This window comes from Lissotriton vulgaris, chromosome 3_1 (genome assembly GCF_964263255.1).
Source record: "Lissotriton vulgaris chromosome 3_1, aLisVul1.2, whole genome shotgun sequence".
In the NCBI taxonomy this organism is placed as follows: Eukaryota; Metazoa; Chordata; class Amphibia; order Caudata; family Salamandridae; genus Lissotriton; species Lissotriton vulgaris.
Genome location: NC_141689.1, coordinates 518,520,195 through 518,545,791, shown reverse-complemented (window position 1 = coordinate 518,545,791; position 25,597 = coordinate 518,520,195). Strand labels below are relative to the sequence as shown.

Sequence of the window (25,597 nt, the reverse complement as noted above, 5' to 3'; positions counted from 1 at the left end):
AGTGTCTCTGCGGAATAAGACAGCTTTGCCTGAAACTTGTTTTGGAATGCTTTTAGGGATAGAAATACAGATAGTAACTCCAGGTGGTTGATGTGGAGTGACTTGTTGTGGTGTCCACTTGCCTTGCATGGTGTGATGCAGTAGGTGAGCTCCCCAGCCGGAGAGCGATGCGTCCGCTGTTATGACTATTTGAGGAACTGGCTCTAGGAACGGTCGGCCTTTTGAAACGTTTTTGGTGCTCCACCAGTGCAGAGAGCGATGAGTCCGACTGTCTACCAACACTAGATCTGTTAATTGACCGTGAGCCTGGTTCCATTGGCGGGTTAAGCACTCTTGAAGTGGACGCATTTGTAGACTTGCATAAGGTACTATGAATATGCAAGATGTCATCATTCCTATGAGCTGCATGAACACTCGAGCTGGAAGGGAGTGTTGCGGTTTGAATTTTGTTAGGAGAGTTTGTACAGTTGTTATCCTGGCTGGAGAAGGATATGCTAGTGCTAAATCGGTGTTTATTGTAGCACCGAGGTATTGTTGTACATGGGACGGTTGCAAATGTGACTTGGTGTGATTTACTGTGAATCACAAGTCGTGGAGTAGTTGAATTGTGGCGTGAGTGTGTTGTATGAGCTTGCCTTTATGAGCCAGTCGTCTAGATATTGGAAGACGTGAATATGCTTTCTTCTTAAGGGTGCTGCTACTACCGCTCGGCATTTGGTGAACACCCTTTGTGCTATTGTGACTCCGAATGGGAGTACTTTGAATTGGTAGTGCTGACCATCTAGTACAAATCTGAGATATTTTCTGTGGGCTGTGCGGATAGGAATGTGGAAGTAGGCGTCCTTGAGATCTATAGTGGCAAGGAAGTCGTTTTGTAAAAGAAGTGGAAGGACCTGCTGGAGTGTGACCATATGAAAGTGGTCGGATTGTATGTACAGGTTTAGGGGTCTGAGGTCTAGAATAGGCCTCAGAGATCCGTCCTTCTTTGGAATTAAAAAATACAGGGAGTATACTCCTTTGTTTTGCTGATGCAGTGGAACTCTTTCAATTGCATTTTTCTGCAGGAGGGATATAACCTCCTGTCTGAGCAGTATCAAATGTTCTTATGACATTGGACGCTATTTGGGTGGTATGTTTAGGAGGGTAGATGTTAGTTCGAGACAGTAACCTGACTGAATTATTTGTAGCACCCACCTGTCTGATGTGATGTCTCTCCAGGCTGGCAGGTATTGTTGTGTGCCTTCCCGTGACAGGAGTGGAATGCGGCGGGGGGAGGGAAGTCATTGTGCAGGGGTGGAGGCAGAGCGGGAGTTGTTTTTACCTCTGCCCCTATTGTTGTTACCTCTGTAACCGCCTCTTTGGTAGCCCCTACTATAGGTGGATTGTGTGGGGGCTTTGTAAGAAATAGAGGGTGTGTCTGAAGAGTATCCCCTGGTGGCGCCCCTGTAAGATGAGCGGCAAAATGACCGTCTGGGAGCCTGCGACTGCAAGGCTCCCATAGATTTGGCTGTATCGGTATCTTTTTTAATCTTTTCAAGGGATACATCTACATTAGGTCCGAATAAGTGTTGCTCATCAAAGGGCTGATTAGGTATGGCACTTTGAACTTCAGGTTTGAACCCTGAAATGCTTAGCCAGGCGTGTCTACGCAACAGAACACTGGTATTAATTGCTCTGGAGGCAGTGTCTGCTGTATCAAGTGCACAACGAATAGAGGTGTTTGTGATGTTTTTCCCCTCTTGGATAAGCTCATTTGCCCTATTTTAATACGTATCAGGGAGGTGCTGCATTAATTATTCTAATTCATCGTAATGTGCCCTGTCGTATCTTGCCAATAACACCTGTGTATTGGCAATACGCCACATGTTTGCTTCCTGAGACGCAGTTTTTTTTACCAGATGCATCATGGATCTAAGACTCTTATCTGGTGAGGAGCTTCACCTGATGTTTGTGAATTTGCTTTTTTGCGTGCATTAAAGACCACAAGAGAGTCTAATGGTGCTGGGGCTTTAATATATGCTGGATCTGAAGGGGCAGATTTATATTTTTTCTCTATTCGTGGGTTGATGACCCGGGTTCTAACTGGGTCTTTGAAGACTTCTGGACCATGCTTAATAACTCCCTTAAGCATGGGTAAAATTGACGCGGACCTTTGTGAGTTATCAAAGGTATCTATTAGGAAGTCTTTCTCTACAGGGTCAGTATGTAGGTCAACCCCATGGTATTGTGCAGCCATGTGTACTTGCTGGTTAAATCCCATAGTGTCTTCTGATGGGGAAGGCCTAGAGGGTTTTATGTCGTCTTTAGGAATGTCTGGAGTGTTATAATCATTCCAAGGGTCAGTTGAGCTTGGAGGAATAGACTGATCTGGTGGTTCACTATCTGCACCACCCCCTGTGTCATCAGAGCGATCATCCCTGTTGTCATCATCTGGTATGGGAGAAGGTGTAGGGGAGTGCTGTGGTAGGGGAGGAGGCAGTGATGATATATGTGGAGGAGGAGAGAGAGAGGAGGTGGTGAAGGAATCCTTAAAGGCGAGCTAGCGATGTCCTTCTTAGGATGAGGGGCAGGTGTTGGTGTGTCCAGTGGTCGTTTTTTTAACTAAGAGTTAGTCGACCAGTGCTTAGATCCTTAACCAAAGTCTTTTGTGCAGGGTCTGGATGAAATAAGTCCTCTGCAGGAGGCAGGTCCTTTGGTGCGGAGGGCTTTTTTGGCACCGAACTGTGAGCTTCTTTTGGCTTTCAAGCTTGTTGTTTGGGGGTCTTTAGCCGGGGAAGTTTGTGCCTTTTCCGACTCTGATGATTTTTTCGGTTCCGATGGGTTTTTCGGATCCGATGGGTTTTTCGGATCCGATGGGTTTTTCGGATCCGATGGGTTTTGACTCTGAAGCGGGTTTGCTTGGGTTAGAGTGTGGTTTCGGTGGCGGGGAGCTAACAAAAGGCTTCGGCGCCGATTGTTTCGATACCGGCGTGGAGGCGGATGATGGTATCTGTTTCGGTGCCGGTAGATGTGCGCCAGCACCGTGGGCAGGCTGACTCAGGCCTGAGTCGCCTCAAGGCTTAGTGGGCTTCTTAGCCGAGCTCGAGGCGGGGCATTGGAAGCAGAGTCTCGGTGTGCAGCCGAGCCAGAGGGCGAGGGTGTGACCGAAGCCTTTTTTGAATGTGTCGAGGAAGGGTCGGGGTCGACGGTCTTACTTACGACCCTTTGTGCTGGAGTAATGTCCTCGACTTCAGAGTCTTCGGCCTCCGAGTTGCCGTTGACGCCATGCAGTTGTTCTGGGACGTCGACGCCCTCTTGGACGATGTCGTCTGGATTTGGAGCTGATGAACGAGCCATTGATCTCCTAGCTCTTCGGTCTTGGATCGTCTTCTTGGAGCAGAAAGAGGCACAATTGGAACAGTCTTTGGCCTCATGCTCTGGTGAGAGGCAAAGGTTACACACCTCATGTAGGTCTGTGTGGGGAAACTTCGACCTACATAGAGGACATTTTTTAAATGGCGTCCTTTCCATGAGCTGGAAGTTGAGGCCTAGGAAGGACCAAAGGCCTTCGTCGACAACCGGAATCGAAGACTTTGGAGTTGAAGAGTAGCGTCGACTGGAAACTCGTTCGAAACAATACTGTCGAAGCTGGTGAGGATTGCGCGCCGAAGGAAATCGGTTCCAACACGGAGTGCTGGAAACACATCCGAGCCCGGTGGCAGAAAAAAACAATCTGGGGATGGAGCCGATGCCCATGCGCAGAATGATCCAAAGGAGGAGTCACCTATCCTGTGACTTCCAAAGACTTTCTATAACAAAAACAAACTGCAAACATCCTGGCCCAACACTAGGTGGCCATCTATGCACAGTGTGTAATCTGCAGCTCATATGCCTCGAACATAGTGTTATCGGTTTAAAGGTAAGTATATGGTAGTGGGAGTTGAGGTTCTGGGGGAGACTCAGAGGTCCCCGAGGGTCAAGGATGCACTCTTGGTACACCCTCAGTAGCACTAGGGCGCCGGGTGCGGAGGCCCAATGTTATCCAATGGGGGATAGGGGGTCTCGGGTTGGTGGCTGCTGACTAGCAGGCCACTTGAGTGTGGGAACAAAGTTCCTGGACTTTGGCTCAGGTCAAATAGGGAAACAACGGCGGGGTGCTGAGTGCTGTTTCGACGTCAGGCGCCCTGTTTTCAATGGAAAAACCTCTTTGTAAAGACACTGCAGGCTTGGGAACGAAGGTCTTCTGGGTGCGACTACCACTTCGAGAGGTAAGTTGGGAAGTTAGGGGTTGGTTAGGCACACAAGGACTTGGGGCATAGGGTGCAGGGGTGACTTTTGGGGTCGGATCTTCTTAACAGCCCCTGGTCACAGTTAGGGGGGCCTTCTAGATTTAGACTGCAGGCGTCGGCTGGAGGCAGGTCCGGGGTCGCGGGATCTCAGGTCAGGATCGCCAGAGTGACCTCCTCGTGGTGTTAGTCCACTCGAGCTCGGGAGGTGGAAGGCGGGCGCAGAGTGGTGCGGATTTGCGGTTTCCGGCCAAGGCCAGAGGTTACAGATGAACAAATACGGTGTTCACAGGAGACAAATTCTTTGTAGTTGAAGGCAGGCAGGTCCTCTGGGATTTTCGAGGTTGCTGGCTGCAGGACACACTAAGATTTCGTAGGAACAGGTTTGAGGTGGAGACAGGCCGGTAGGGCTCGGCCAAGTCAATGGGCGTCTTCCTCTTTTTAGCTGTTGCACGGCTGTTCGGTCCTTCTTGTAGTTTCTTCTTGTCTGAGGAAGCAAGATTCAGGGGTGCCCCTAAATACTAGATGAAGGGGCGTTACAGGTAGGTAAAAGGTAGGGACCAATGTAGGCAAACGTAGATGGTGGCAGCTCCTACGGTACCCGCTCGTGCGCTGGGGCAGACTGCGAGGCACTTGCTGATGTGTTAACTCTTCTAATCCTTGACCCGGATCGCTATTTGTTTTTAAACCATTTGTAACTTTTTTAACTGTGGCCTGTTGGTAAGCCTTTTGATCTCAACTGTCACTCACCTGTGTTAGGAGGTGTGCTCCCCCTGCCCCGGTCCACCGCGGCTGGCAGTGCCGTTTGAGTGGAGGGCAGGGAGCCATCTTGGGTGAGTCCCGGATCCCGGCGGAACCGTAGGCAGTGGTCTAGCTGGGAGAGGGGCATGGCTATATATTGCACATGTCTATCCGGAAGCGCAGTGGACGTACGCAGCGGGCGCGCCGAAGGCATGCCCATCTGCGCCCCGGAAGCGACCGGTCCCAGACATTCTGGTCGGGCTGTGCCCGATTTGGCAAATAGGAAGAATATTTATTCTTGTGATAAATTGCTAAAGCTGAAGAGCACTAGCTGTGGTGGTGGGATGCTGTGGGATGTCCTTCACAGTCTTTCTAGAACCTGCCCGGTCTGCAATTTCTGCTTTCACACCAATCAGCCCAATCCCTCTATCTCGGACTCTGGCGAACCTAGTATTTGGCAGCGCTCATTAACGCACGCTCGATGGTCAAGCATGCGTCTGACATCCATGAGCTTTTGTCTGACACTAAATTGGACATTCTCTTCATCACAGAAATTTGGCTTAACAAGTCTTATCCCAAGTGCCCTCCAATACCACAAATTTCTCCTTTTAAGGGATTTTAAGATCCATCTGGATACCTCGATGCGGGGGCTCTCTTGGATTCCTTGGGCTTCGCTCAGCTGACACAACATGTGACGTTGCCATCCCATGTGGGAAGCCACCTTATTGACTTGGTCTGCGCCAACTTCTCTATTAAAGTAGATGATCCTGAGCCCATTACGTGGTCTGACCATCAACTGATCAGGTTCTCCTGGTCATCTGGCAGGCCTTCTAGAAATCATGTCCTGCCTCCCGACCTACACCCCAGGAAGATCAATCTTCCAGCCCTTTCGATGGCCCTACTTCAGTCTCGTCCGACTCCTGCCTCTGATTTAGAAGGGGCGGTGGACAGTTTTGATCACTGGATTCGTCAGGGGGTCAGCTCCAGTTCCAAAGCTAACTGCGGTAGCAATCGGCGCTCGCAACCCTGGTATTCCACTAAGCTCAGGGATTTGAAATTGGGGTGCAAGAAGCTGGAGCAATGCTAGCGCCAGAAGTATTGCATGTTAGCTAAGACGACAAGGCGCTTAGCACAGAGGGAGTACTATATGGCCATTAGAAAAGCTAAAGCGACTATTTTGCCGGGACAATTGCGCTGGCTCGGAATAGTAAGGAGATCTTTGCTATTGTCACTTGCGATCTCCCAACAATGGTGTGAGGAGATATCCACCTTCTTTGTGGACAAGATATTAAGGATTCAGGATAGTGTTTGTCCGCATTTCAGAACTGTTGAGACCCCTTCCCCCGGGACCCCTCGTATCTCGTGTGCGTTTTCCCCCGTCTCACTTCATTTTTGCCCGCTGCGGAGTCAGATATTTTGGCCATCCTTAGCTCTCTTAAGTCTGGTTCTCCCTCCGATCCCTGCCCGGTTCGGGTATTAGCCGGTGTAGCCGAGGAGGTTTGCCCAGTAGTAGTCGACATTGTTAATCTTTCCCCTCAGACTGCCTTGGTGCCAGCCCAATGGAAACAGGCTAAATTGCTACCCCTTCTGAAGAATCCCTCACTGGACCCTTTGGTCCCTGCCAATTGCCAGCCTATCTCGCTATTACCAGCCTTGGCCAAGGTTTGCGAAAACGTGGCTTTTCGGCAGCTGGAGACGTTTGTGGAAGCATCAGGTGCTTTGCATCCAGCTTAGTCGGGGTTCAGATCTGCCTACAGCACGGAGACTGCTTTGGTGGAGATGTCGGAGGCTTTCAGGGTGTGTCATGATAGGGGCGGCAGGGCGGCCTTGATTTTACTCTAACTCCCTGCCGCCTTCGACACGGTGCCCCACCAGCTGCTCCTGGCCCTGCTACCTGCGATTGGCATTTCAGGCCTGGTCGGGGAGTGGGTTAAATCTTTTTTGGATTCTCGCTCGCAGTAGTTCTGTATGGCTCCATGTGCTTCCTCTGTCAGGAACCTCGCAACGGGGGTTCCGCAGGGCTCCACTTTGAGTCCCCTGCTATTTAACATATACTTAACCCCTTTGGGTTATCTGGCAGAGGAGCTGGGAGCAAAAGTTATAGCGTATGCTGATGACTCTCAGCTACTATTTACCTGGAGGGGCTCGGTCCTGGACACTAACACCGCCCAGACGTGCCTAGCATCGGTATTCTGCTGGCTGGCCCAGGCCGCTGTCAAGTGTAATGAGGATAAATCTGAGGTTCTCCTGTACGGAGAGTTTCCCTTGGACTTCAGACAATGCTTATGGGCGCCAAACTTCCCCAGCCCGTGCTCTGAGGGCGGACCGGTCAAAAATTTGGGGGTATAGTTTAGTGAGGACCTGCGCTTTACCGACCATGTAAAAAAATTGACGGGAGTCTGCTTTGGCACCCTCAAAGATCTTTCCGTTGCTCCTGAGAGTGGCTAAAGAGACGGTCGCCCGCGCTCTGATTTTGTCCAGGCTGAACTATGCCAATGCTTTGTTCATAGGCATGCCTGGCTATCTGCTGCGCAAACAACTAATTATACAGAATGCCGCGGCTAGACTAGTTTTTAATGCTGCGAGGAGATCCAGTGCTCGACAATATCCACGGGAACTGCACTGGCTGCCGGTGGCTCAGCGAGTGCAGTTCAAAGCCATTACCCTGGCTCACCTGGCCCTTCACAGGCATGGTCCCATCTACCTTAGGAAGCGTTTTGCTTTCTATGTGCAGAATCGACTTCTGCGATCTGCCTCTCTCCACCAGATGATTATTCCGAGTTTCTGCAGAGCTCGTATGGGAGGCCAGTCGCTTTCGGTCAAAGCCGCAGCAGCCTGAATGCACTCCCTCCTGACCTTCAACTTATTCAAGAGTATCAACTCTTTAAAAAACACCTAAAATCACATCTGTTTAGTCAGACCATCTCATTTGACTCCCTCCTCTACCCCAGCCACTCGCGCGCCAGGACACTCTAGAGTATTAGTGCGCGATACAAATTCACTATGACAATGGGTCCCTTCCCTGGGGTGGTTACACCCCCTATTATGCCACCTTCCAGTGGGAGAGGACATGAGTCTGTCCCTGGTTGGCTGAGTCCCCCATCGGCAGGATGGTGATAACAGAGTTGTGCTCCACCTTGCCTCCCCCACCTGAGGGGTGGAGTCGGCAGAGGTGGGCACACCTCTCTTTCTCACTTGTTTTTCCCGCCGGTTCTCCTGCTAATAGTAGGGGTCAGAACCAGTGGGGACCAGTTGCTGAAAGCAGCAAGTGTTCTGGGGAAGCTCACCAAGGCGGCAAGCCTATGAAACTTCCCCTTCGTGAACCCCGCCCATCCTGGGGGAGGAGGCTTGGCATCTTGACCCAGGATGTGCATTGTTTCAGGCCCCAGAGAGCAGCAGACTCTCGAACCAGGGTTCCAGAAACATGTCTGGTGGTACAAACTGGAAGCAGCCACTCAGCCTGGGCACTAGTGGTAAGTTAGTTTTCAGGGGGCATCTCCAAGATGCCCTCTGTGTGCATTTTTCATTAAATCCCATACTGGCATCAGTGTGGGTTTAATGTGCTGAGAAGTTAGATACCAGACTTCTCAGTTTTCAGTGTCGCCATGATGGTGCTCTGGAGTTCGTAATGACAAACTCCCAGCAAAATATACTCTTAATGGCAGCACTGCACTTACAATGTCTAAGACTTAGACACTGTAGGGGTACTGGGCTCATGCACCTGTACCTTCACCACTGGTATAGTGCACCCAGCTACAGGGGTGACTAACCTATGCCAGGGCAGTGGGTTGTAGGCAAGGCACACAGATTTATGCCATGTCGACTTCACTTTGCTCTGCACCAGATGTTCTGTCTGGAACACAAAATCTCCCTCAGGGCAGAATATCTTCCCGGGAAATCAAACATTTCTGCAGATTGAATTCAAGATTCCTTCTAGATTTCACAGACTGGGAGCTCAATGTGAGCGTCTTCAATGCCCACTTGCATTTTTGGGGTCCCCTAGACGTTGACTTATTTGCCAGCAGGCTGACCTTTCAATTACCCAACTACTTCAGTTAGATGCCAGACCCAGGCGCACTTGCTGTGAACGCGTTCCTCCAACCATGGTCTCACTTCCTGGGTTATGCCTTCCCTCCTTTTGCAATGATTCAAGTCAGAATGGAAGAATGTTTCCTGATCCTAATAACTCCCTTTTGGCCTTCCCAAGCTTGGTTCCCGACAGCCCTGGAACTAGCATGCGACATTCCCTTTCTGATCCCAGGGTCCAGAGGCCTGGTCTCAAACGCAGACGGGGAAGATCATCATCTTATTCTCGAGGGGAATTTGAACCTTCTTGCCTCGAAAGTGTCAGGCAATCTAACGAGTTGTCTGGACTTTCGTCGTCAGCTCTCTCTCTTCTCGGAGAATCATGGGCTCCTGGAACACACCTTAGGTACAACAACATTTGGAAGAAATGGTTTCATTGGTGCTTGGAAAGGAGTCTGGATCCCGTGAAGACTCCTGTCGTCAATATCGTAAATTTTCTCGTTGAACAATTTGACCGAGGCCTTTTCCTATCGTACTATTAATTGCTGGTTTATACGCTCTTATGAGCTTCAAACATTCCCTTCAAGGGAGGTCAGTTGTTATGAAAATGGACAACATTTCTGCTGTGGCTTATATCAATCGTCTTGGAAGAACAAGATCGGCAGACCTCTCCAATCTTGCCAAGAAACTTTGGATGTTCTGTCTGGAACACAAAATCTCCCTCAGGGCAGAATATCTTCTCGGGAAATCAAACATTTCTGCAAATTGGAATTCAAGATTCCTTCTAGATTTCACAGACTGGAAGCTCAATGTGAGCGTCTTCAATGCCCTCTTCCGTTTTTGGGGTCCCCTAGACGTGGACTTATTTGCCAGCAGGCTGACCTTCCAATTACCCAACTACTTCAGTTGGATGCCAGACCCAGGCGCACTTGCTGTCAACGCATTCCTCCAACCATGGTCTCACTTCCTGGGTTATGCCTTCCCTCCTTTTGTAATGATTCAGAGGGTCCTTCAGAAAGTCAGAATGGAAGAATGTTTCCTGATCCTAATAACTCCCTTTTGGCCTTCCCAAGCTTGGTTCCCGACAGCCCTAGAACTAGCATGCGACATTCCCTTTCTGATCCCAGCGTCCAGAGACCTGGTCTCAAACGCAGACGGGGAAGATCATCTTATTCTCAAGGGGAATTTGAACCTTCTTGCCTGGAAAGTGTCAGGCAATCTAACGAGTTGTCTGGACTTTCGTCGTCAGCTCTCTCTCTTCTCGGAGAATCATGGTATCCTGGAACACACCTTAGGTGCAACAACATTTGGAAGAAATGGTTTCATTGGTGCTTGGAAAGAACTAAAATCATGTCAGATTTTATCTTTTATCCTCGTTTTGACAATTTCCCGAAACTTTGTGTGGTTGCTTGCATGAAAGAGTATGACGCGAGGATGTCTAACCTTCGCCCTTATGATGCAAACCAACTTTTAGTTTCTTTTGTTAGACCTTTTAAACCCGTTTCCTTCACCTCCATAGCTAGATGGGTTAAGTCTACCATGAGTCTAGCTGGTATTGACCTTTCGAAGTTTCAAGCACATTCTATCAGAGGAGCTATGGCCAGTAAATCCTTCTGGGCCGGTGGTAAGCTGGAGGAAATCCTTAGAGCTGCTGACTGGTCTAATGCTAACACCTTTGCTCCTCATTATTGTAAGCCTATCGAGCATATGTCTGATGTTGTCCTTCGGGGCTGCGAACATGCATAATGTAGCCTCCTGTCTTGTAATGAAATTGCGATTCTCCTATTAACATGACCAGAGAATCTGGATTTCATTAAAGACACGCAGGCTGACATTATCCCTCCCTCCTCCCTTTAACAACTATTGATATGTCTAATTAAAGATTTTGTTACATCAATTGCCTTTATTCTATCAATTGATTTGTTGCTTATATCATCTTTATTTAATGTTTTGAAGTTTTTGCTCTCTAGGCCCTTATTTATGGATTTGGTTCTTAATTCTTTCTTTCTCCTTACAGGTAATTCCGTTTAGCCGTCTGGTCCTTTCCACTTAAGACACCGAAGTTAATTCCAAGACGTTTTACAAGTTCTACTTGGATCTCAACGTTTTATGAGAACCTTCCTGCTGCAATTCTTTTAAAAGAGGCAGATCATCTCCTGGATACTTCCTTTGTCCACTGTTATGTAAACTCTAGAACTTTATCCTTTGTGATGTAGTGCGGCTGCTGTGAATTGCTATTAAATGATAATGCATAATGTCAGCACCCGTGTCTTTAATGAAATCCAGATTCTCTGGTCATGTTAATAGGAGAATCGCAATTTATGCCATGTCGACTTCACTTTGCTCTGCACCAAAACATGCAGCCTGCAAAGGCAGTGTGTGTGTATATAAAGGTACAGGGCCTCTAAGGGTGGCACAGTAAGTGCTGCAGCTCTTAGAGGTCTTCCCTGGTCACAGTGCCCTGGGTACCTTTGGTACCATTTACCAGGGGCGGACCTGTGGCTAGAGATTCCAATTGGGTTAGTTTTGGGGAAAGAATACAGGCCCTGGTAACCTGATTGGCAGGGACCCAGGGCACATCAAGTCAAAATGCATCAATAGTCTGGCAAAAATTGGGAGGTTACTGCAACAGAAACCCACTTTTCTACAGTTTGCAATCAGGAAAATGCTTTGACGTTCCAGCATCCTACAGCGGCACAGAGACTCTTGACACATGAACGAGAACCCTGTCAGCCCTGCTGGTTGCAGTACCACATGGCAGTGGTTTTCTCAGTGAAATCCTGCAACAGCCTCTGCTTATACGGCAGGATGGCCTTCAGAGCTGGATAAATGACCCGCAACGCCACCAGCATGATGAGCAGACAGCCCTCAGCAGCAGACCAGAGTCCCTGATCTCCAACTACTCCCGATTACCTCCTTAGCCAAACAGGGGCACTACCATTAGCTCTGGGTGGGGAAGTGAGAGAGGTCTGGCGCTGGGCCAATTGCATTTGAGCAGCCAACACTACATATTTCGAGCAGTCTCCTCAGAGACCTATATGGCATAGGCCAGCAAGCCTTGATGCTAGACTCATTGGAACTTCAAATTCTATTGCAGAGCTTACATGTGCCACCTGGCAAAGCCAACAAGAAGGAAATAGGTGGCTAAGAGGTCAAGAAGCTTTGAGCTGCTCTGGCCATGATCCAAGATTTCACCTGAAACACTGGGTTCATAGCCTGAATGTCCTGGATTCCCTGCAGTGGAGGAAAAACCCTGAACTCATCTGTGTCCAGGATTGCTCCAATGAATGGAAACCTGTGCGAGGAGTGAGGTGAGACTTCAGCTCGTTGACAGTGAACCACAACAATGTAGAGATGCTCGCCATTGTCAGGAGATGGTCCACAATGAACTGAGCCCTTGCCTTCTACAGCCGGATGTCGAGATACTGGAATTCCAGTGTCCCTCGCCTCCGAAGATAAGCTGTACCAACCCCCATCACCATCACTTTTGAGAACACCTGGGGGACACTGGTGAGGCCAAAAGGGAGCACAGCAAACTGGAAATGCTCCTGGTCTACCTTGAATCGCAGATAGTGCCTGTGGTACTGTAGGACAGCATATAGAAATACACATCCTGCAGATCCAAGGATAACAAACAGTCGTCTGGTCCAGAGCAGAGAGGATATAGGCCAAAGTGAGCATTCTGAATTTGTTCTAATGCAGGTCCCTCACCGAACTGAGATCACAGACCCAAAAACCAGGATCACAGGTATATGCAGTTTGGACACCCTGGGCAGGGGTCACAACTGCACATCATGCAGGGGACCTTCCTTTCCCAAAGCAAGTCCACCACTCCATTAATCTCTGGTACAACATCCTCAAATAATCCTTTACAAGTTTTAAATAACAGGTCATCGCTGAGTTAGAACTGGTACAGGCCAGTTCTGACAATCCATGAATGGGCAAATGCTGCACTTCTCAGTTGGACTGCCATACTAAAAAGGGCAGTGCAAGAACATAATAGAACAAGTATGCTGTGACTAAGTAATAGAATGTGCAGCCCTTTATAAACATCAGCAATGATCAAAAACGCACCCATATTAAAACAAGCATTTGCAATGCAATAGGTCTCGCATTTATGCAAGTTTGAGCTATTGACATTGCAAATGACAATGCCTTTTATTTATGTCTTCGTTTTTAAAACATAAATAAAATGCATTGTTATTTAGAATGCCAATAGCTAAAACTCATGTAAATGTGAGACCTAGTTGCATTGCAAATGCTTGTTTAAAAGGCAAGTAAGGCACCATTTTGTGGATGTGCGTTTGCGAGAGTGCTGCCTGCAGATTCCCTTTCTGGTCTGGTACCGTCATGATACTTGGTGCATTCCTGCTGCCCCCGTTTACCAGCCAGGGTACGGCCAGGTTTATAAACAGACAAGGTCAATCTAACAGACAGCGACTATGCCTTACATTTATTATTTGCTGTTCTATATAGCGAGAACTCGGTCCAAGGGCTTCTGAGCGCTTTACATGAGCACCAAAGTTTTCACACTAGGTCAAATGCATATGTGTAGGCTCCGGGAGAATACGCGGTTTGCCCAGAATCACACAATGTGGAGCCGACGCAGGGTCTTGAACCTGTTTACTCCGTTCCAAACTGGAGCGATTTGCATGAGCACTAGTTACGTTTCACATAGACACATTCATGTTTGGTAGGCAGGGGGAGATTCAGTGATTTGCCCAGAATGACAGGATGTTGGGTGTGTCTGCCGAGACCCAAACCAATTCCCCAGGTTTGAGGTCGACCCGCTCTAGCTGTTAGGCCACATCCTCTCCCCTTCGCAAGCTGTTATGTTTAGCAAAGTTATTGGGATGGTAGAGCGGGCCTCTAAAAATGGATATTTGTGCCTAAGACTGCAGTTTTAACCAGTCACTTCCAACTCAAATCCTGAGAGTTCCATACTTTATTTGCCGCTGTTGCTACCAGTTTTCAAGATCACACAATATATGTTTAAATTTCCGATTTCAAACCCTAGGTTGGTAATGTGTACCATCCCAAAAACAATAAACGAGAAATGGCAGGGGACCTTACCGTACTTACTTAATAAACATTGAGTGCTGTCGGCAGGCAGTGCTTAATTTGAGCCAGTGATAACTGGCACCAGCACAGGCACATATTTTTTGTGACCGACACTTGTTTCACCGGATCAGATAATTGACCACGTGCTAGAGAAGGAAAAGCGCACAGTTTGGAAAAACAAGGACTGAAAAATGGGAAAACCGACAAAAAGGAAGGAAACAGAAACTTGCACGAGTGACAAAAAGGGGCAGGGAGTGTCCGGCAGTGAGTGGATTCACGAAGCCCAGCCTTGGTATTGGCGCGCATGCCCCTGGCTCCTGGGAAGCGCCTCGACACCGGCACACTTTCCGTCACAAATTAAATGCAGTTGGCAGGACCCCTGGAGACAGCAACAACAGTTAAATAGAGGGCTGGCATGCTTTATTGGTGCACTATAAAGTATAACTAACCGGCAGCTGAGGAAACCGCTGCAAGTGCAATGCTACTTCGGACAATTCTCAATACACAGAGTTCGCTCACGCCTCCCGCGTAGAGCAGCTTGAGCTCCTAGATACGCAGTCTTGAAAAAGAGGAGCGCTAAAGGGTGAAGTGTTGTGCCAATGGTGTACTTTAGATGTTGAAGCGTTTCCTCCTTTGCGTGCTTCCCGGGACTGGCAGATAGTCGAAGATCTCCAATGAATATTTTTAGGGGCAAAAGTATCAGAAAGAGGCATGAACACCTGAAACACAGATCGATCTCCCAGATAGGCAGCAATACCACATAAGGGCCGAGAAGATTTGCCTCAATAAAACGCGTTGGGCGAAAGGGGGTACGTTCCACATTTCCAAAGTATCACAAAGTCAGATGCCACATACAGTTAGGAACACCCAGCCAATCAGAACACAGCAAGCTCACTACACACAGTTATCACACGCTCCCCATGCCGGGCATCTGAACACAAGCACACACTGGCCCACATTAGGTCTCCACAAAGTCGAAAGCCACCTATGCCCCCTTATCAGATGGTTGAATTTATGGTTCATGACTAGGCCCGGATTTACGTGCTCTATAACAATGTGTAATCAGTTGATTGTACTTCAAGAACTGTATATAATGGCCACTAAAATGGCCAAACCTTTGTACATCTAGACCATCTTCAGACATGCCTCTGTTGCTGCTCTCCAGGCTGCAGAGTTTAATTAAACCAACTTGTTCAAGTTTTGCCAAACGCCTATTGTCTTCATTTTTTTCAAGGTAAATTCATATCCGAGCAACAAAAGTATGGAATCCCATGGAAGAAGTACCATCCTGGCTTATTTGGTACAGGACAAGAAAATTCTATGGCAGGACCGGAGGCTTCGAATTATGCCATTCTTTCTTCACTTTATTTTACACAAGTCCTTTGTCAGTCTCTGTAACCATTGCAGCTCTCATCATGCTCCTCTGCTGCCTCCCCTTCCTTCGCTGCTCAGCAGCAAGTTAAGTGGCTGTTTTCTCTCCCTCCTGGGTTTGGGGGCTATTCAAGGAGCGTTTTGTCCTGCCAAGCTACCGCTAACGTTTTGTTGCCCTTACAGAGTCACCTGACAATCGCGGGAAGATTTGCGCGATCCTAACGCAATTTTTGTGCCCAGACTAGTGCGGTGTGGTCCTCCCACCGCTAGGGGGCACGCTTGCACCTCTGTGGTCAGCGCAAGGGAAAAAAATAGTTTCACAGCGTTTTGCCCATGTATACCACAGGTGATTGCCGTTTTTACCCCTACCACCCGGATTGACACCCCTGAGGGGTCGCAAACATCACTGTTCAATTGTTTCACGCCCTGTGTGGGTTGTATTCTCTGGCTGACACCCTGCAGGGTTGTAATTGGCACCAATCATTTGTAGGTGGTGCAGTGGGACGCTTGTGTCCGGGTGGTGCCCTATATATCTACAAGGGTGATAGCGTCCCATGGGGTTGGTTCCCTTCGAATTGTGTGCTCCTTTTGGTGCCCCCCCATTGCCTGGGCTCCCTCCCAGATAAAGGTTGTGCCGGTGACGGCCCTTGTGAAATACTGCGCCATTCCTCGGGTTCCCTGCAGAGCCTGACTTAACTCATTATGCAGGAGGGCCAAGGCCAGTACCCCGAGGAGGACCCTCTGAACTACGTCCCCCGGGATGACGATTTTTAATAGGCAGTAGATGATAGCATCTACAGGGCAGTTGACCAGGTGATAGTTCCCCTAGAGCAGCGAATCACTGCATGCATGGATGAGGCATACGCAAAGCTTGCGGCCATGATTCCCACGCCGGCTCCGGCCACGGCCACGGCCCCAACCCGGTCGCCTCCCCCCCCCACCTATTAAGAAACCGTGTACCGAGGGGGTGGATTCTGAGGCTTTCGCAAGGGTTAAGAGTGCCTTTGCGGCGCATGAGGAACCTCAACCCGCCACTGTGCCCCCGGTTGCCATTCCTCGGCCTAGCCCGCGCACGATGTCCCCGGAACCGCAGGAGGATGGGGATTCACCTGACACGGATGAGGAGGCTTGTTCCTCTAGATCATGGGTACTCACAAACTTTATCTCGGGGGCCAAAAGTACAGTCTGGTATGTGGCCGAGGGCCGCACTGATGGGCCGGCAGGTGGGGGCGGGGTTAGGTGGGGCTGGGGCAGTGGGGGCGGGGCTACTAGAGTCAAGACAAATCACCACCTTTTCAAAACATTACTTGAAAGCGCTGTATTTCAAAGGCAGATGTAACTACAAAGCTACAAGGAAGAGGCAAGAGGGTTGGTTAAGTCTGTACTGTAGTGTAATGTTGCATGTATTCACCTCCATTGGTTCCTCTCTTCTCTCCGCCTACTTTGACTTTAATGCATTCAGAATTATTTATTGCACCATGATGGGCAATGGGCACAAGGCTGATACACACTCACAAACACACACAAGCATGCAAACACATGTTGTGTATATGCACACACACACTCACTCACTCACATACATACACTAAGTATTTGAGGCATTCCAGTTTTTATTTTTATACTTCACTCCCACTGCCAGGGGTTGCATCTCCCCTCCTGCGCATGGCTGGAATATTGCAGGCAAAGTTAGTATTGGCATTCTAAGGAGGAGGGAGATAAATATGTGCATGCCTCAAGCAAATGGGTGAAGGAGCGATTGTGTGTGGGTTGCGTGAGCAGGGTAAGGAGGCAGAGAGGACCATAGATTGAGTTTTGGGCAGTTAACAAAAAAAGCAGAGAGGGTTATTGGATGTGCTTTGAGCAACTGAGATAACAGAAAAGGGGGCATCACATGTTCTTTCTGGATGTGGAAAGAAGGCGATGGGAGCCACTGGGTTGGCCTCAGAAGCCGAGAGAGGAATGGAGATGGTCATTGGATGTGTTTCAGTTTATACACAGGATTAAGGGGGACATTGTGATTGCTTTGATAGGTAAGATATGGAAGGGCGGAGGGGTCCTACACTGTGCTTGACAGCCAATAAAGGATATGGAAGGGCTCCATTGGGTGTGCTTGCTGTAACTGTGAAAAGGGAGCAAAGGGGCCACTAAGAGTACTTCAAATGGCTGAGAGGATGGTAAAGAAAGGGTGATAGACAGGAGTGCCTCTGGGGGCCGGCTAAGGATAGTTGGATTAGAATTCTTTGGGGTCAGGAGAGGTGGAGGGATGGGCAGGCTCTCATCTGCCAGACGCTTCCCTTCAGGTGAAGGTAAATATCTGAAAAATTCTAATAAATGCAGACTTCAGTACAGAACTGAAAATGTTGCAGTACAATTCACCATTTTCTTGGGCATACTCAGAATATGGGGCATGTCACTCATCTGATAAGTGCCCCACAGGGCCAGCCCTGGGTATAGGGGAGCTGGGCCCAGGCACGGGGCGCCAATATTCTGAGGGGTGCAGCAGGGAGCTACCTGACAATGTCATGCAAACAGCAGTTTCTTCATCCCACCTGGTCTCAATCGGTTCCCTATAAAGACTTTGTAATCAGCCTTTAATGTACCTCAGCGTAATTGTTAGCCCCCCATCAATCCCCTGCTCTCCCGATCTTCCGCATACCTCAGCCGTCACACCGCAATGACCCACTGACCAGGGCACTGTCCCGGTCAATTCTGATGTAGGGCCGGCCCTCCTCCCAGGTGTTGATAAATACCCCACCACCACCAGCCTCACTCATAATCAAGCCCAAGGTAGTCTTGAAACAGAGGCATCCACCACAAGGGGGAATTTAACTCGAAACCTTAGCCAAATTCTGGTTTGCGCAGGGATTGGAAATCTGATTACACGCCAACCCAATATGCATTAAGTTTCAATACATGCAGTAGTATGGAAAGCATCAAACACTCCTGTTATTCTTAATTTTCCATAGATAAACATAGAATAAGAGTATTTATCGTATCCATACAGGCTCATCCATAATGAGGGTCAGTGTATATTATCAGAATATGGAAGTAAATGTCTATTACAGTTAAAACAGAATCAATGGTCGCCCGTGTAAACCTAGATATCATTAAAGAATGCCGTTGATAATATGACATGATAAAAGCATACCATGACACAAAGAGTTCAAAGCACTTTTTAAATAGAAAGCATATTGAAGTCAGAACTTTTAAACCGTTTTAGGAGCTCTGGACTGAGCACCAACCTCTTTATGGCTGGTTGAGTAAGGTGCTACTCCTTTTCTGTGTATGGTCGGATGACAGTGATTTGTCGTGATTTGTGTGAAGGCGGAGGCTTCGCGTACTGGAACCGAGTAGGTTTACAGTCTTGCCAAAAATCTTCATTGAAATGACGGAGAATCGCCGTCTTGGTTCACCCGAAGCCATGAAGCGAGAAATACCGCTTTAAGTGTTTTTTCCTGAATTCAGGATTAAATACACCTTTTCACATCCAGACCATTATTTGCGGTCTGCTAATTACTTGAGGGTAGGCCGCACCTTAGCGAGTGCGTACCGCCCCTTGTAATATACACGGTCCTGACGAAAACCATAGAATTTTTTAATTGGTTGAAACATGTAGACCTAGTTTACTTTATTATTTCACATCACATAGCACACTTGGCTATTTTTACAACTGTTTTTAATATCACACTTCTCTAGACACCAAAGCCCTCCTAGTTGGGCAAAGGTGCCACAATTGTTTTTATTAGGGTTCAGACGCTCAAGAATAAAGTCTTGAACGGAGTAGTACTGGCCCTTTTTAAATATACCCTCACACATGCATAGTTAGCACATATAAAAAACAATATCCCGCTCCACTGTAATCAGGTGTCGTAGCACACCCTGTAGGCATTCGGCCTATGGGGTGGGACCCCGATGATGAAGCATGTCACCAACCAGGTTGGTGAGTGAGGGGTCTTTTAAAAGGATTACTATTGTCCTTTGAACGGTGTTGGGGCATTAAGTGCTTCTGTTAATACACGTTTTTGGGAAAAGTGAATGCTGTTTTCCTCATTTTTCAAGGAGGCACTCCTTCTTTGTTATTATATCTGTACTACGGGGACCAGGAGTTCCTACCACACATAGTCATATGTAAATCTCCCTCACTCTCCCTTTTGTTACAAACAAGTTATTTTCACGCACATATTCCAGCAGCTCTCTTGTTTAAACTGAGCGAGCCTGGCTGCTATAAATGTGGTTTGGTGAAAAAGGTCCGCGGGCCGCATACAAAGGTCTGCCGGGCCGCCACTGGCCCGCAGGCCGTACTTTGAGGACCACGGCTCTAGATCATGGCTTCCGTCGCAGGCGTCTACCTCTGCAGGCCCTTCAGACATGCTGGACCCGGATGATATTGTCCATCCCCGTTCTTCGGACTGGGTCCCCGGGGAGAAAGTGGCTCTGTATGTGGCTAACCGTTTGCGTAAGCCTGTGGATAAGGATGCCCGCAGTCACCTTAGGGCGGAGTGTCCCCGCCCCACCTTAGAGGGTAAGGTGGCGTTGACCCCAGATATAGACCCCAAGATGGCGAAATGTTTAGACTAGTTTGTCAAGGACCCTCGGAAGGGTATAGACCGGTCATGGCGTTCCTGCCAAGACAAGTTGTTGGACGCGGTCGGTCCCATGACCAAGATTCTGGACATGGCTGAGGAGGCCAAGGTATCAGGGGACCTCAAATCCCCAGAGGTCCTTTCGAATTGGGCGCAACAGGCCATTGTTTTTCTTGGTAATGCTAATTGCGCGCTCTCTACTGAGAGACGGAGGTCACTCTTGATTAAGATAGATCCCAAGCTGGGTGACCTCGCCTCGTCTGAGGCAGGCGCGGTGGCGCAGGGCGGGCTCTTCGGGGACCCGTTCATCAAGGAACTTGGCAAGTTTGTGGCCACGTTTACCTCCTTGGACAGAGCACAGTCAAATATAAAGAAGGTCTTTGCCCCTCAGGTTTTTGACCGGGCCGGACGTGGCAGGGGCCGCTCGTTCGGCCGCGGCAACAGCTCCGATCGGGGGCAAGGCTCCGGCCGCGGTCAGTTTCAGTCCAACGACTGCTTCAACAACTTCTACCCCATGAGGGGACAGAGATACCGCGGCCGGGTAGGCCAGAGAGGCCAGCAACTGAGTGTTGGAAGAGGTGAGTGTGCTGCCCTCAGCGAGTTTGCGGGTAGGGGGCGCTTGGCACAGTTTTTCCCGGCTTGGGTTTCCCTGACAAGCGATGCTTGGGAGCTGCAGACTGTCATGGGCTTTCAGATGGAGTTCCTTGGTCGTCCACGTCAGCTACAGCGTCCCCGTCCCATTACTTTCTCGCAGCAAGATGCGGATTTGGTGCGCAAAGAGGTTTCCGCCCTCCTCCACAAAGGGGCGATCTGTTGCGCGCAAGAGCATCCCGGGGGGTTCCTCAGCAACCTCTTTTTGGTAGACAAGGTCGACGGGGGCTGTCGTCCGGTCATCAATTTGAGGGACTTCAACGAGTGGTTGGTGTACCACCATTTCAAAATGGAGAGGATTCACCTCTTGCGGGATGTTTTACGGCCGTCCGACTGGATGTCAGGCTCGACTTAAAAGACGCCTATTTGGCGGTCCCGGTTTTCCCTCCCCACCGCCGTTTCCTTCAGTTCAGGTGGGACGGTCAGGTCTACAAGTTCACCACACTGCCCTTCGGGCTCTCCTCGGCACCGTGGTGCTTCACAAAGGTGCTACGCCCGGCAGTGGAGGCCTTGCAGGCTCGGGGTGTCAGGATGATCGTGTACCTGGACGACATGCTGTTCATGGATCAATGTCCGAACGGTTAGTGTCCGAGCTGCAGGTGGCAGTCAACCTGCTCCAAAGTCTGGGTTTTGTTATCAACAAGAAGAAGTCACTTCTAGTTCCCGTCCAGTGTGCCACCTTTTTGGGGTTCAACATAGACTCGGCGTCTGCCACCTTTGAGTCTTCCTGCCAGGAAAATGTCAAAAATCAGACACGAGCTGCGACAGTCCCTGGCGAGGCCGCTCATATCCCTACGCCACTTGGCGCGTTTAGTGGGCCTCCTGTCGTTCTCAATTCAGGCCATTTTTTCGGGCCCCCTCCATTATCGGGCGATGCAGCGTCTAAAGACGTACCACCTTCGGAGAGGCTTAACGTACTCTCAGCACATGCCGCTGTCTGAGGAGGTGAGAGGCGAGATGCAGTGGTGGCTGTCGCACATGGAGGCCTGGAACGGCCGTGCGATCTTTGGGTCAGCCCAGAATATAGTCATGGAGTCCGACGCCAGTCGGTCCGGCTGGGGGCGGCGATTTTTCCACGGGTGGCGCCTGGTCTGCCCAAGAGCAATCTTTGCATATAAATTGTTTGGAGTTGCTCGCGGGATCCTTTGCAGTCCAGTGTTGGACGAAGGACAGAGTGCAGTCGTGTGTCCTGTTGCGAGTGGACAACGTGTCTGCGGTCCGGTATATCAATCATCTAGGTGGGACCAGATCCAAGATAATGCGGACCTCGCACGGGATTTTGGCAATGCTGTCTAGACCATCAAATGTCGGTCATGGCGGAGTACTTGCCGGGCCGCCAGAACGAGGTGGCAGATTGGCACTCCCGGCACCTGCTGGACGCCAGTGTCTGGAAGTTGGACCCTCAGGTCTTCGCTCTGTTGGCGGACAAGTGGGGCCCCTTCACGGTGGACCTGTTTGCGTCTCGCCTGGACCATCAACTTCCGAGGTACTTCAGTTGGCGTCCGGATCCGTTGGCAGAAGCGACGGACGCCTTCCTCCAGGATTGGTCGAGCGAGAAGGTGTACGCGTTTCCCCCGTTTTCAATGATAACGTGAGTGTCGGCGCTGCTGCGTCGTCAGTTGGCAGAGGTGGTGTTGATCACATCTTGGTGGAGGTCTCAAGTTTGGTTTCCGGTTCTTCTGGAACTTTCTTGGGATTTTCCAATCCTACTCCCCCTCTCTCTTCATATTCTGCTCAGTCCGGAAGGGACTCCCCACCGGTTGGTTCAGGAGGGATCGCTGAAGCTGATGGTTGGAGGATCTCCGGCGTCGCAGGACGCTCCCTGGCCTTTCGGGAAAAGCAGAGTTCCTGCTCTCTAAGGCATGGGTGGATAGCACAACCAAGAGATACCGATCAGCATGGCATAGGTGGCGTCGCTGGTGTATGCAACGGAATCTCGATCCCGTGGGGGCAGATGTAGTGCGGGTCCTTAACTTCCTTGCTGGTCTGGCAGAAGAGGGCTTGGCCTATCGATCCATCAATACGTTCCGTTCCGCGATCTCGGCTGGCCATGATTTGGTGCAAGGGTCCCCGATTGGGGAGCATCCTTTGGTGTGCAGACTGTTGCAAGGGATCAGTCTCTCGTTGCCACCTGAACCACGCTACTCCGTCCTGTGGGACGTGAACAGGGTTCTGAATGTATTTCTTTCGTTGCAACCGAATAGGTTTCTCTCCCGTAAAGAGCTTACAGCTAAGTTGGCGATGTTGTGCCTGGTGTCCTGCAGGCGGGTCTCGGACCTACGAGCTCTTGACATCACGGCCAGGGTTTTTTCCCCAGATGGGGTGTCCTTTACTGTGAACAGACAAACCAAGACCCGTACACAGGTTATTTCATACCCAGCTTTTCTGGATTCCCCTAAACTGTGTGTAGTACAGTGCCTCCGTACTTATGAGGATATGACTGATGACACTCGCCCTCCGGGCGAACGACAACTTCTCATTGCCCTACGCAAACCGTACAAGGCTGTTTCCTCCCCTACGATCGCAAGGTGGGTGCGTTGGGTGATGCAGGAGGCGGGGATTGATCCCAAGCAATTTGCCCTTGGGGCTCGGCTTGAGGATCTGATGAGAGCGGCTGATTAGTCCTCCGATCCCATGTTTAAGAGGTTCTATTTTAAGCCAGTATTGGAGGTGGCTCGGGCTGGTTGTCGACAAGCTTTGAACTGGCATAATCCGAAGCCTCCGGTCCTGCCATAGAATGAGAATTTGCCTAGCCTTAGTGCTGGTAAGTTCCAATTCCATTAAGGACTCGGAGGAGAGGATTATCCCCCCCAATGACTTCCAGGATGTTGACCCTCCCCGTATGCAATGTAAGTAAACCATTCATGGTAAGTTTTTATGCTGTTATGACTGTTGCTGCTGCACTGTGTTCGGTGTCTTTTTACCTTTGATAAGCTGAAGAGAGGTTCGGAGTCTGATCATGCGATTTCTTTCAGGGAATTATGGTTCCAAACAGGAAGCGTGAGAATGCCGGAACATGGGCTTCGCGCGAAGAAAGAGGAAGAGGAGGCAGCAGAGGAGCATGATGGGACCTGCAATGGTTACAGAGACTGACAAAGGACTTATGTTAGTTTCCTGTTTTCCCAAGTGTTCATGGGAAAAGTAGTTTTGTGTGTTTTTCTTGCTGCTGTGGAAAATAAAGTTTAGAAAGAATAGCATAATCCTCGCCTCCGAGACCTTAATAGAATTGGAACTTACCAGCACTAAGGCTAGGCAAATTCTCATTCCGCTGAGTTGTAGAGGTGGTCAGAGCCTCAAATCACCAAGACCGTTCTGGCCAGCCCTGTGTTCTGGCCCAATTATTGCCCAGTTTGTAAAAAATAATCACCATTGAATAAATAAAACAGTCAAACTAGCTTAGTGTTTACATAATACCCATTAAACAATGCCACAAACCGGAATAGCATTCTAGAACAAGGTAACTTTATTTTACAAAATACTACTAGCTATTGTGTTACACCAAACTGGTCCAAGGAGACAAACTGTACCGGGATAAGAGAATCAATTCAGAGTATAACTAAAAGCGCTTTATAGTGAACTAATTGATACACATTTGAATTACAATTAAAGTGTCTTTATAGAAGGTAGAAACTCTGAACGAGCAAAATTCATTACCTTGTGTAGCTGGTGGATAATGATTGCGTTATCAGCTAATTTTTCAACAACATGGAAACTTTCAATGGTTGCTGAAATGAAGAAAAAAGGATTGAGTATAAATCTAAAATTACATAGGGAACAGATCACTGTTCTAAACGTGGATAGGTTCATACAGCCACTAACTGGACAGAGTAGTTTATTAACTATACTTTATTAGCTACAAATATTCTGAAGAGACATCTTATCTGTCAGTTTTCTGGGAAAACACTACAGTAAATGAACGATCAGCATCAGTCTATTTCTCCCATAACAACTTTGTGATTCACTGATCAAAGATCACAAATAAACTGGCTTGACGGTACCTAAAAGTGTTCATCACTTCTCCATGGATCGGTACTAAAACGGTCTAGATTTATTAAATCATTAATAAAGAAATGCCATGACCTCTCAATCAATTTTATTCACAAGTAAACTTTAACGTTGCCATAACTTGCAAAAAATTAACCAACATTCAGTAGTTAAGAAAATATCAAGGAATTACACACATTTTTCAAAATGGATTAAAAACGTAATCTAATAGAGGCTGAATATACTGCCATAGATCTCTACATTCTAGGGTAATGTAAAAAGGTAATTTTGGGAGGAGGACAGCAAGAAGCATTAAACAAATTTCAATCTCAGCACAACACATAAAATGATCTATTATCACAATTTTATGTAGGTGGAGTCCTAGAATGCAATTTGACACATACTAAACTAATTGTCTATGCATGTGTGCATCACTTTCTACGCTAGAATAATTTGAGCATTCACAAGGATTAAGAGGCTCTACTGTCACATATTCTATTAGCTCTAGGCCTAGAAAGGACTTACTTTCCCAATCATTGCGAACATCAACATTCCAGAAATACTGGCAGACTTCATGGCCTGTAACTCCTTTAACAGAATGGGTTGCTTTCAAAGGGTCAAGGACAATTCCATTTTCCTCTACTTCTCTTCTGTACACCTACGAAATGTGGAGAAGAAAAGCAAAACAGCATGAATTGCATCGTTTGGACTGAAGGTCCTCTATGGAAGCAAGAGAATGTTCAGTCTTATTATCCTGTCCAATGTGAAAATTGCCGTACCATCACCAATACGTTCGCAGAGCTTCATAACCATGTAACGTTGCTTCGGAGGAAGGAGAAGCTATACCCATTCACCAGATACTTAAGGAGCTGATCCAGAAATAAAAACGTAGAATTATAGATGGGTAGCAGTGAA

At 48.6% G+C, this 25,597-nt stretch overlaps 1 protein-coding gene across 2 annotated transcripts in view; it reads right to left on the bottom strand.

Annotated features, from left to right (window-relative positions):
* Nucleotides 1-25,597, bottom strand: part of CERT1 (ceramide transporter 1) — an 881,084-nt gene that overhangs the window by 169,794 nt on the left and 685,693 nt on the right. For both annotated transcript variants that reach the window (XM_086960766.1, XM_086960767.1), the window contains 2 exons: nucleotides 25,208-25,340; nucleotides 24,353-24,423 (listed from right to left, as the gene is read on the bottom strand). In XM_086960766.1, the coding sequence (XP_086816892.1) occupies nucleotides 24,353-24,423; nucleotides 25,208-25,340 (204 nt within the window). The remainder of the gene's footprint in view (nucleotides 1-24,352; nucleotides 24,424-25,207; nucleotides 25,341-25,597) is intronic.